The sequence below is a fragment of the Vombatus ursinus genome, unplaced genomic scaffold (genome assembly GCF_900497805.2).
Source record: "Vombatus ursinus unplaced genomic scaffold, bare-nosed wombat genome assembly UNPS02014900.1, whole genome shotgun sequence".
Lineage (NCBI taxonomy): Eukaryota > Metazoa > Chordata > Mammalia > Diprotodontia > Vombatidae > Vombatus > Vombatus ursinus.
In genome coordinates, this window is record NW_020954678.1 from 177,352 (window position 1) to 190,162 (window position 12,811).

The 12,811-nt window shown below is 39.5% G+C and overlaps 1 protein-coding gene across 1 annotated transcript in view; it reads left to right on the forward strand.

Moving 5' to 3' along the window:
* The first annotated feature begins 3,716 nt into the window (after positions 1-3,716).
* The window catches only part of TMEM231 (transmembrane protein 231), a 25,129-nt gene continuing 16,034 nt past the window's right edge, over positions 3,717-12,811 (forward strand). The window contains exons 1-2 of the mRNA XM_027843262.1: positions 3,717-3,925; positions 5,810-5,985. Coding sequence (XP_027699063.1) covers positions 3,787-3,925; positions 5,810-5,985 — 315 coding nt within the window. The 5' untranslated portion in view covers positions 3,717-3,786. The remainder of the gene's footprint in view (positions 3,926-5,809; positions 5,986-12,811) is intronic.

Genomic DNA, 12,811 nt, shown 5'->3' on the forward strand with positions numbered 1-12,811 from the left:
ATTTAATATTTCTGCCTTTCTGCATTGGATTGTGAGGTTTTTATGACCTAGTACATGGTCTATTTTTGTGTATGTGCCATGTACAGCCCAGAAAAAAGTATATTCCTTTTTATCCCCATTCAGTTTTCTCCAGAGGAATGATGGATATTCTAATAAACCTTGTCTTGGCTGAAAGAATGCTTGGGTGGAATTCTTTCGGGCAGGACCCTCGTGTTGTGATTTTGGGGTCCCAGAACCCCTAAACCTCAACAACACAATCAATTCCAAAGTTCTTGTTTGTTTGTATTTTTTGATGAGTGTTATAAAGAAGACCCCAGACTCGGTTCCGAAGACTGGTGTCTCAAAGACTTTTTGTTAGAGAGGTTGAAGTGCATCCTTTCGATTCTTGGGAGAAGTGGGCACACCTCCTTTGAAGGGGAGTGTGCATTGAGTAAAGAAGCCAGAGCAAGCCAGAACAAGCTTTATGGTTACTAATTGCCTAACTCCTCGGTTTTGGAGCAGGATTGGTCCTAATCCTTCTGGGTTACAATCTCCCTTATATGCCTCACCCTTAACACACATTATGTGCCTAGAATTGTGTTGTTACTCCCCCCCCCCCCACAGAGAAGTTAGTCAGTCTGTGCAGATTTCTTATCTACTTATGTGGAAATTTAACTCTTTCATTTCTCACAATGAGGCAATTGAGGTTAAGTGACTTGCCCGGGGTCATACAGCTAGTGAGTCTTATGCATATAAGGTCAAATTTGAATTTAGGCCCTCCTTACTCCAGGGCCTGTGCTCTATCCACTGCACCACCTAGCTGCCCCGAATTCCAGAATTCTTAAGAAAGACCTTGAGAGGGTCCTTGTATTGCTTCTTTTGACCACCATGTGAATACTTGCTCTGTGTGAGTTTTCCCTAAAACAGTCTTTTTGGCAAGTGTACATTTTACATTGGAACAACTTAGCCAGCCCATTGGAGTTGTGCTCTCTGAAACAGAGTTGAATGCTTGGCAGTTTAGCTTGAGAAAGGACCTCAGTGTCTGCTATCTTATCCTGTCAGGTGATCTTCAGAATCTTCCTAAAACAATTCAGTGGAAGGGATACAATAATACAGAGGAAGTGGGGTTGAGCACTAAGGGTTCTCCAAATTAGCCCTTTTCTAAAAGAACTGAACTTTTCTTTCTCTATCCCAAAAAATCCAGTCTCTTTGGGATACTTTGAAGGTAAACTGATCTCTGAAGAGATTCCCTAGGATATTCAAATTACCAGAGGCTGGAAGGCCCAACAAAGCTAGAGGACTTAAACCTCGGTTTGCACTCTGGAGTCAAGAGGACTTGAGTTCAAACTTGACCTTAGACACTAGCTGTGTGACCCTAGACAAGTCATTTAATCCTGATTGCCTCAGAAAACAACAACAAAAAAAACCACAGTTTGACAGAATTATCTTCAATAATAATAATAAAATTTATATAGCCCCTTAAGGTCTGCAAAGTGCTTTATCAATTATTATCTCATTTTTTCCTATGCTGTTATGATCCCCATTTTACAGATAAGGAAAGGAAGACAAACATGTTAAGTGACTTGCCCAAGGTTACATAACTAGTAAGTAAGTGTTTGAAGTAAGTTTTTCCTAACTAAGCTCAGGGCTCTATCTACTATGCCACCTAGCTCTGTAAGTGGGTCAGAGGAGGGTAAACAGGATGGTTGCCTTCTTTGACTCTATGACAAAATAGGAATCGTTGAAAGTACCGGAAGGGGCACTGGCCTTGGAGTCAGGAGGACCTGAGTTCAAATCCAGTCTCAGACCAGGCACTTGACACTTACTAGCTGTGTGACCCTGGACAAGTCACTTAACCCCAATTGCCTCGAAAAAAAAAAAGAAAAAGAAAAAGAAAGAAAGTACTGGGCATATTCAGCCTGGAGATGTAGAAGATTGGGGGTGGGAGTGAGGGAATATGACAGCTGTCTTCAAATACTTGAAGGACTATCATTACACTAGTTTGGTCCCAGAGGTCAAAACCAGGAACAATGTATGTGTTGAGGTTTAGTTGGGAGAGCTGGTTCAGGTGTGAAAGAATTCCCTTACATCTTCTTGGTTACCATTGGGAGCTTTATTGACGCAAAAGCATGGGCTAGCCCTGGAAAGAGGACCGGCAACTTACAGAGGGATAGGGGCCTGTCTTATCTTACAAGATAAGGGGGAATTGTCAGGACACAGGGTGAGGAAGATGGATGACAGAATAGGGGACCCAGGATAAAGAAGACAGGGGAAATTTTAAGACTCAGGATGAGGGAGACAAGAAATTTTTATGGTCCAGGATAGGGGGGAAGTTCTATGGTATCTCAAGATAAGGGGAAGAGACTCCACAATGCCTTCAAGCTCAGAGGGGCCTCACAAGGGACTGGAAAAATAACCCTTAATTAAATTTTTTTTTTTTAGCTTTTAGGGCACTGTTTGTATTTATATCATTTGGAAGTTGTAAATAAGTAAATTTAGGTTTGCTATCAGGAAAAATGTCCTTTCTTAGGTCTTTTTACATTTCTTTAACCACAGTATGTCATTTGAGTCATCATCCATTTGTGGTTCTTGCCACATGCTATCTTCTTTTCTAATTATACATTTACTCCGTGAATTCCCTTCCACCGATTTTTATACACTAATCATCTTTGAAAATATTTATGCCCTTCTTCTATTGACCTTTGGGTCACAGGCAAGTTTTATTCTTTGGGGATTGTGATAAATCAAGATTTGCAAACATAAAACTGTCATCATTCTGTTCTGGAGTAAATTCCTCGTTAAAAAGATGGGCTCTGGGGCAGCTATGTGGTGCAGTGGAAAGAGCACCGGCCCTTAAGTCAGGAGTACCTGAGTTCAAATCCGGTTTCAGATCAAACACTTGACACTTACTAGCTGTGTGACCCTGGGCAAGTCACTTAACCCCAACTGCCTAAAAAAAGAAAAAAAAGATGGGTTCTTAAGAATGGAATCATTCTCTGTAGCACTGTGAATTCATAGTGAAAACAATCTTGAGGGGTTGTTTTCCAAACAATTTTATTTCTGGATCTCAAACTTTGTGCTGTTACAAATGGTACTGCTACGAACATTTTGCTGAAACAATTTTTCATTTTGTTTTCCCCATTAGACTGTCGGCTCCAGGGACTGTCTTTTGCCTCTTTTTGTATCTCCAGTGCTTAACACAGTGTCTGGCACATGAGCACTTTATAAATGTTTATTGACTGACACCTCTGGAGTTGTGTACCCAGTGCTTTAAAGATAGTGACACATACGTATGTAGTGTCCCATTTGATTGGTTCCTGAATACTTCAGAAGACCAACTGTTTATTTGATGATAAATAGAGTTGGAAATACACGTGAATTTCCTTTCCTTTTGAATAGCTAGAGATGTTGCCTTATTCGGGGATCTGAAAAAAATATAACCACAATGCGGTTTATCCGAAAAAATAAAAGATCGTTCTGTTTGCACACAGGATTTCAGAAGCCGTCCTTAACGTTAAGTCACAGAGAAGGGAGATAACATGGTATCTTTGCTGCACATAGACCTCATCCTCTCGCCCAGCCCGGGTCCCCGCCCTCCTCACGTCGCTATATGATTGGCTGAGAGCGAGGGCGTCCAAGGCGGCCTTGCTATTGGCTTATTTATCGAGGTAGGACGGTTACCGTGGAGACCAAGGCTATGGCAACCGGGAGAAGCCAAATCTTGTAGGCGTTGGTGACTCGTGCAGCGCAGGCCTCCGCCCCGGGCTCCCGAAGCCAAGGCCTGCCTCGGGGAGCTCCGCGGAGGCCATGGCCCTCTACGATCTGTACTCGCACCCGGCGGAGATCGTCTACCGCGCGGGACTGTGCTCCAAGGCCGCCATTTTCCTGCTGCTGGTCACCAGCCTCACCTACATCCCGCCGCTGCTCGTGGCCTTCCGGAGTCAAGGTGAGCCCGGCCCAACCCGAGGCCGTCCAGATGCCCCCCAAACCCACAGCCAGGCCGTCCAGACGCCCCTCAACCCCAGACCCAGGCTGTCTAGATGCGCCCCACCCCCGCCCGCTCCAGCCCGAGGCCGTCCACATGCCCCCCTAATCCCCAGACCCAGGCTGTCCAGACGCCCCCCAACCCCAGACCCAGGCCGTCCAGTTGCCTCCCCAACCCCCAGACCCAGGCTGTCCAGATGCCCCCTTCAGTGTGCCTCCAAACCCCACCCAGACCTAAGTGGTCCAGAAGCCCCCACCACAGACTGAGGCAGTCCAGACACCTACCTTCATGTTGTAGCCTTCCCAAATGTCACTCACTGCCCTCTGTACCCCAGAATCAAGGGGCTGTCATTGTGTCCCCAGAACCCTGGCATGCATCCCTTGGCCTTGTCCTCCTAGTGTGTCCACTCACATCCTCTGGCTCCAGTCTAGGCCTGTCCCCTGCCAAAATGACATTCATTCTGACCTCTGGGATGAGATAACCCCAAATGAAGCACATGGTTTAAATTCTAAGCCACCAGAGGACAGGGATGCCATTCTTTTGTCTTTCTTTATATTCTCTTTACTGAGGGTAGGTGCTTTATAAATGCCTATTGACTGGCTTACCAACTTTATGCACCATCCCATCTGGTGTAGATATTTTGTCCCCCAGAATTAAGAACACATGCAGGGTTGCATAAGAACTTCTTTTATGCAACCTGCACCATTCACCCAGGAATCTGACTTCTTTCCCTACCCATCTCCTTCCCATTTTCCAGAATTTTTTTTGTACACATGCATACACACACACACATACACACACGCACACACACATATACAGGATGTGTATCCATAAACATTTATTAAGTGCCTACTATGTTCCAGGCACATACTGGGGATACAAAAAGGGGCAAAAGACAGTGCCTGGCCTCAAAAAGCTATGAACAAACATGAAAATATATGAGTACACCTTTATTTTGGACTTATTTTATACATGTTATATGTACCAGTGTGCGAATATGTGTATGGGTATACACATGTGTGTCAAATGTATATGGGTGAATGTGTAAACATGTATAACATGTATGATATATAACATGTGATTGTAGTATCCTCTCTATGTATATGTAAAGAATATTTACAATTATAGGTATTATGTTATAATTATATTTATAGATTATATATACTATATAGCATATTGTATACATAATATAATTATAATGTAACAATATATTATACATAATATAATACATGTAGTAATACAGTATATGCAACATCCATAATGTGTTATATATAATATATAAATTTATATGTATAGATAACATCATAATTGTAGCCTATATGTGTATATGTGTATGTGTGTGAATATATATGTATATATGTACATATGAATACATATAGCAAGAGCACGTTTACAATTAGAAAGCAAGAAGGAGAAAGCATTTTTATTCTTACAGACCAGCATACATATTGCCCTCCAGACTTAGGCTCCCTTACAGTCAAACAATACACATTCATTAAGAGCCTACTATGGACCAGGTACTCCCTCCACACTTGACTTCTTCCATTCTCTTCTTTATCTCTCCATGAATTCCCCGTGGATTTGGAAACTGCCCTTCTCATCTCCCAAACTTGGCTTCCCAAGCTAGGACCACTTCCCTTCCTCTTGGCCTTCCCTCGTTGCCTGCTTCTTCTCCCAGCTCCCGTTCTCAGTGGTGTCTCTTCACATCTCCCTGCATCTTGTGTCTGCTCTCGTCGGCCGTTGTAGCTTCCTTGGCCCCCTGTATCTGCTTCTTGGTGTTGAACACTCCCTGGGCTCAGGACTTTGTTCTCTATGCCTTGGTTCTGACTTCCATATTCTGTCTAGGTTTTTGGTTGAAGCGCAGCAGCTATGAAGAGCAGCCAACAGTCCGGTACCAACACGAGGTGCTGTTTGTGGCTTTGTTGGGCCCCTCCTCCTCCTCTGGAGAGTATCTAGCCTGGAGCACATTCCCCACTTTTAACCAGTTTCAAGGGGATAATCTTCGGGTGCCTCTGGTGTCGGTAAGTGGCTCCTGTGCTCCTTCTGCAATTGACAGTTTGTTTGGACATATTGTTCATTTCCCAATAAATAACCTCCCATGATACCTTCCCATAAAAAAAAAAATCAGATAAGCTAAAACATCTAATATCATGATTGCCATGGACCAAAAAAAATGTGATTTTTCCACTCTTATAATTTACTGTTTCTTAACAGAAAGGAAGAGTATTTCAGCTCTCCCCTTCCCACAAAAGTCCATTGGATGTGACCTGAATTCTTTTGCTTTTTAGTGTTGACTTCATTTACTCAGTGTATTCAGGTATATATTGTTCCTTTGGTTTTGCTTTTTTCACTGTACATGAGTTCATACAAGTCTTTCCGCAGGTCTCTGAATTCTCCTTATTTGTCATTTGTGATAGTGAGATAAGATTATATTACAATAATAGCAGCAGAGTTAAAAAGGTCCTCAGAGGTCACGCAGTCCAACCCTCTCATTTCACAGATAAAGAATGTGGGTCCCAGAGAGGTTCATTATTTGCTGAAGGTCACAAAAGGAAAAAGTGGCACATCCAGGACTCACATTCAGATCCTCTGACTCCAAATTGAGCACTCTCCCCACCATGCCACACTCTTCTTCCATTCACACGCTGCTCTCTGTTGAGGCATTTCCGGTCATCAGGTGTGTAGCTTGTTTCTAGTTTCTTACCATTACCAATTCTTGCTGTAACAGCTATGACTGTTTTGGTACAAATGGGAACATTATTTCTGTCATTGACCTCCCTGGAATATAAGCCCAGTGGTGGGATTTCTGGCTTAAAAGGTTTGAACAGTTTAGTAAATTTTGTAACATATTCCGAAATCATTTTCCAGAATGGTTGGATCAATTCATAGCTCCACCGACAGTGAATTAATATGCGTGGTTTCCCATAGCTCTGTACCAACATTTGCTTTTTCCATCTTTTACCATTTTTGCCCAGCTTGATGAGTGGGAAATGACACATACTTTAGAGTTATTTTAATTTGCAATTAGCAATTGCGAATAAGACAAAAAAGGAAATTAGAGTTATTAACATTAAAAACAAAGAGGTCAAGATATTATTTGCAGGTAACATGATAGGGTACTTAGAAAATCCAAATGGTTCTGCCAGAAATTAATTGTGACAATAAATGAGTTTAGGAAAGTCATAGAATACAAGATTAGTTCACCAAAATCATTTGCATCTTATTGCTAGCAATAGAGATCAAGGAACCCCATCTACCATAGTAACAAATGCCACCAAATATTTGAGAATCAACCTACCTAGAAATATGCATGGCCTATATAGTGACAACAGTAAAATTATAATGACTGAAATAAAGGAAGATCTAAATAATTAGAGGGATGGTGTTCACAGATGGATGTTAATATAGTGAAAATGGCAGTACACCTGAGCTTAACTTAAATACTTAATACAGCACCAATCGAAATACCAAGGTTTAACTACAACTGGACAAAATAATATTGAAATATGTATAGAAAAATAAAGAGTCAGGACTATATAGGAACACTTTTTAAAATGCTTGTAAATGCAGTCTCGTACTCCTAGACTTGGGGCAGCTAGGCGGTGCAGTGTACAGAGCGCCAGGCCTCGCAGATCAGGAAGACTGGTCTTCTTGAGTTCAAATTTGGCTTCATACACTTACTAGCCTGGGTAAGTCACTTAATCTTGTTTGCCTCAGTTTCTTCATCTATTAAAATGAGCTAGAGAAGGAAATGGCAAACCTCTCCAGTATCTTTGCCAAGAAAACCCCAAGTGGGGTCATGAAGAGTCAGACGTGACAGCAAAATGACTGAACAACAGCTCCCAGACTTATTACAAAGCAGCCATCCAAATTATCTGGCACTGGGTCAAAAGCAGAATGAAGCACATGAAAGAGAAGAATAATCCTAGACATCGAACTGAATGTATACAAAAGGCAAACCTTTTATAGAGGATAAAAACCCCAGAAAAGAATTCGTGATTTAATAAAGGAACGTGGGGAAATTGAATATTAATTGGGCAGGAAATTAATTTAGACCCACATCTCACATCATATACATTAGTGAATTCCAGGTGAATGATAGAGCTCCATTAGACTGTGAGCTCCTAGAAAGCAAGTACTGCTTTTTGCTTTTCTTAGTACAGTGACAGACACATAATATAGTCCCTTAATAAATGCTTCTTGACTAGACTAGACTTAAACATTAAAAAAAATTTTTTTAAAGAAAATGAAATGTTTATCTCAGTTGTGGTGGAAAGATTTTTTTTATCAAATAAAAATGATTTATAATTTTAAATAAGAATGATTTGTATAATGATTTATACAAAATAAGTGTATTTGGTTAAATTAAAATTAAAAATTTCCTGCACAGCAAAAAAGAAAATATCAACTTGAAAAGAAAAATAACAGATTGGTTAAAACACTTATAGCAAACATGACCAATAAAAACCTGTATGAAACCTATCTGGCCTAACCCAAAGAATAGTCATAAATGGTTTGGGATCAGCTTGGAAGGAAGTCTCTAATGGATTGAGTGAACAGGGATTTTGTGTTGTTTGTGACTTTGCTAATTTGCAGGTGACAGTCATTTAATCAACAAGCATTTATTAAGCACCTGCTGTATGCCAGGAGCTGTGCTAGGCACAGGGAATAATACAAAGACAATGAATGAAATGATCCCAACTCTCAAGGAGCTTCTATTTTAACAGGGGAGACAATGAAGACATATACAAATGGGAGGGTTTGATGTGAGGAGATCTTGGATGAGGAAACTCCCCCTACTGAGGCAGGTGGGAGAGGAAACAAGGTAGTTTGAGAGGTTCAGGATGGACTTGATGTAGACAATGGTGTTTACGTTGAGTCTTGGAGGAAGAGGGATCCTGTGAGGTGGAGCTTTCCAGGCATGAAGAACAACCATTGAACCATTGAAATGCTGGGGATGCAAATACACACAGAAGTATGTGCAGAATTAGTATACCAAGTATACCAAGAATAAATATATTAGTTACATACAAGTGAGTTTGGCAGAGAGGGTACCAGGAGTTGGGGCAATTAAGAAAGGCTTCCAGGAGAACCAGTACCAGCTGATTTTGAGAATTCCTGCTTTATGATCATCTTTAAGATACTGTGATGCTCCAGACACTCTTACTTCATGACTTTTTTCATTATGTCCTTTAACATTCTTGACTTTTTGCTCCTGTGTATAAGTTTTGTTCTATATTCTATTAAATCTATCTGATTTTACAAAGCATCTTTTTGTACTTTAGTTTAGCTCTAAATAAGGATAGGAGCTAGACTTGTGATTTCACTGGTTTAGGAAATTCCCTGGTAAGGAAATACAAGTTGTGTGGTCAAGCTGAGCACATGAACACATTGGCCATTTCTGAACATGTATGTTTCCTTCTATACCTCTGGTCCTGTCTCTGTCAAGATATGGGAGTCCTTGTTTCCTTGTAATAATAATAGCTGGCACATAGTATAGGGCTTTAAGGTTTGGCAAAGTGCTTTACAGATGGTAACTCATTTGGTCCTTACACCAGTGCTGTGAGGTGGGTGCCTTTATCCCCATTTTGCAGATGAGGAAGTTTGGGTCCAAGGAAATGAAGGGATCTGTCCAAGTTCATACAGGTTTTATCAAGAATAAGAGACAAGATTGGAGCCCAGGTCCTCTACCTCTCACTAGTCTCCATTAGCTTCTTTGTTGATTCTCTAGGGATTTCTGAATAAACCGACAAATCGTCTGCAAAAAGGAATAATTTTGCTCTCTTTTTTGCTAAAGCCTATTGCCATAATTTATTTTTCCTGTCATATTGCTATAATATACATCTCTAGTATTTTGTCAAATCATAGTGGGGACAGAGGATATCCTTACTAATTTAGCCCTGCTGTTATTTGGGAATATTCCAGTGTTTCTCAAATACAGGTAAATGCTAGCCCTTGGCTTAAGATAAATTCTTTTAATCATACTCAGAAAAGACCATCCACTCCTATGTTTTTTGTGTATTTTTAATACAAAATACATCTTAAAAATATATCAATTATATAATTATGTCATTTTTGTTATTTATGTGATTAATTATACTGTTTGTATTCTTAATGTTGAACTAGTCCTGAGCATCCCTAGTATAAATCCAGCTTGGTCATAATGAATAGTCATAATTTTTATATATTCTTTATGATTTTTTTACATTTTTATATCACTATCCATTAGTGATGTTAGTCTGTACCTTATCCCTCCTTGGTTTAGGCGTTGGAATCATGCTTCCTAATATAAGTAGTTTCAAAGAGCATTTTCTTCCTCCATTTTGGAGAATAATTTATATAGCATAGGGATTAATTATTCCTTAAATGTTTGATGGAATTCACTTATGAATTGATCTGGTTCTTATTGTTAGAAGTTTTTCTTTTGGAAATTCATTTATTGCTTCTTTGATTTTTCTTTGTGAGATGAATTTGTCTTAGATATCTATTCTCTATTTTATTAAGTGTTTTATATTTTGTAGATATTAAACCATTTCATTTAAATTTTCTCCTAGAGTTTTTGTACCATGGGTTTTCCACAGACTAAAAGGGAGCTATTGGAATATGGAACTGGTAGAACTCATAGAGTGAATGATGAACAAAAGAATCTACAAATAAACTAATAGGGATTAGTGGGAGACATTGTGATATAGTGGAAAGAGCAGTGAGTTGGAGTTGGAGAACCTGTGATGAGTGAGAGAGGAGTAAGTGTAGGCAAAGGTGAAGATGAGTGGAAGACATTTAGCTCATTGTGTAAGGGGATATAATTCGGTAGTGAGTTCTGACATGACTGTTTTAAAGCATGCACAGGAGTGCAGAAGATCAAAATTAATCCTAATCTACTTCTCACCTATAATTTAATTTGGTTTTGCCTAATTAGTATAGCTATGTAGTAATAATACTGGGCATTTGTATAAAGGATTTAGTCTTCTTTTTTTCTAACTGCTTTACCTGAATTTTTTCATTTAATAGTCATAAAAGCCTAAGGAAGTAAGGCAAATAGAAAATCCTCATTTTATACAGATGAAGTCAGAAAGAAGTTGAGAATTTCATGATGGATGAGACCTTAGAAGTCATCTAGTCTAATCCATGCCTGAACAAGAATCTTTTTTCCCACTTAAAAGTATTTTATTTTTTCCAATTACATGTAAAGATAGTTTTCAACTTTCACTTTTATAAGATTTTGAGTTCCAAAATTTTTTCTCCTTCTCCTTTCCCTCCTCCCCAAGACAGCAAGCAGTTTAATGTAGGCTATACATGTACAATCATATTAAACGTATTTCCACATTAGTCGTGTTGTGAAAGAAGAACCAGAACAAAAGGGAAAAACCAAGAGAAAGAAAGAAACAAAACAAAAAAAAGGCAAATAGTATGCTTCCATCTACATTCAGACTCCATAGTTTTTTCTCTGGGTGTGGATAGAAATTTCCATTGTGAATCTTTTGGAGTTGTCTTAGATTCTTGCTTTGCTTTGAAGAGCCAAGTCTATCAAAGTCAGTTGTCCCATAATGTGTCTGTTACTGTGTACAATGTTCTCCTGGTTCTACTCATTTCATTCTGCATCAGTTCATGTAAGTCTTTTCAGGTTTATCTGAAGTCAGCCTGCTCATCATTTCTTATAGCACAATAGTATTCCATTACATTCATATACCACAGCTTTTTCAGCCATTCCCAAGACCTGCTTCATTTCTGAGCTGGGCTGGTTCACACCTTCTTAGACAGCCTGATGGCCCCCTCCAGATTGGTGCCAGACACAGAATAGGCTTTAGCCCTAGTTGTAGCTTAGAACGCCCGAGCTCCAAAGATCCACCAGCCTCGGCCTCCCCCTTGGCAGTGATTACAGGCATGTGCCACGACACTCAGGCCAGCGTGAACATCTCTGGGCCCTTCAGGCTGACATATGGCTGCTCTCAGGGCCTTTCAGTATCTTGGTTCCTGTTAATACTTCACACAGCTTATAAACTTATGAGGCTGGATTTGAACTAAAGTGTTCCTGCCTCCAGGCCCAGCACTGTAGCTACTGAACCACCTAGCTGCCCCTATAGTGCTTAAAGTTCACTGAAATGCTCAGATAACTGTTTCAAAAATGATTTTTGCTATACATTTAATATTGAGTACCACTATACATCATTATATTTTTGTGTAACTTTATGTAACTTTGTTTACATTTAAATTAATTTCAGTATTCAAAATATCATAACTTTTTAGTCATTCTCTCTATCCATCATGATTCTTTGTTGATTTGTTCTCATTCCCTTTTCCTCTTATGTGGTGGTAGTTAATGTTTATTTTTTGGTCTGCCTTTTTTAAAAAATGTTTTGCATTGATTTATATGCAGATTGTCTTTCCCAATCTCAGAAATTTCCATGACAATTCCATCCTCAAAGAATGAGTTATCTGTTTCTCAGCAACTTTACCAGCATTGAGATTCCTTTTAATTATTTTTGCCACACCCACATTTTTTCCAGACTAACATGCCTCTTTTTTTTTTTTAATTTGAGAAATTAGTATTTTGAACCCAATTATAAAACCTGGCACTTGAACTTCAAGGGCACTTGGGTGCCCCTTTCCTGATCATTCCAGATGTTCTGCTCTTCCCATTGAAGTTATTTTGTGTTTATTTATTTTCGTACAGATTGTATTTTCCTAGTAGAATGTAAGCTTCCTTAAGGGCAGAGACTGTTTCTAGCATCTAGCACAGTGCCTTGCTCATAATAGTTGCTTAACAAATTCTTATTGAGTTGAATTGAATTGAATCCCTGTTAAATTTCATCTTACTAGAATCAACTGATTTGTTGATAAAAAATG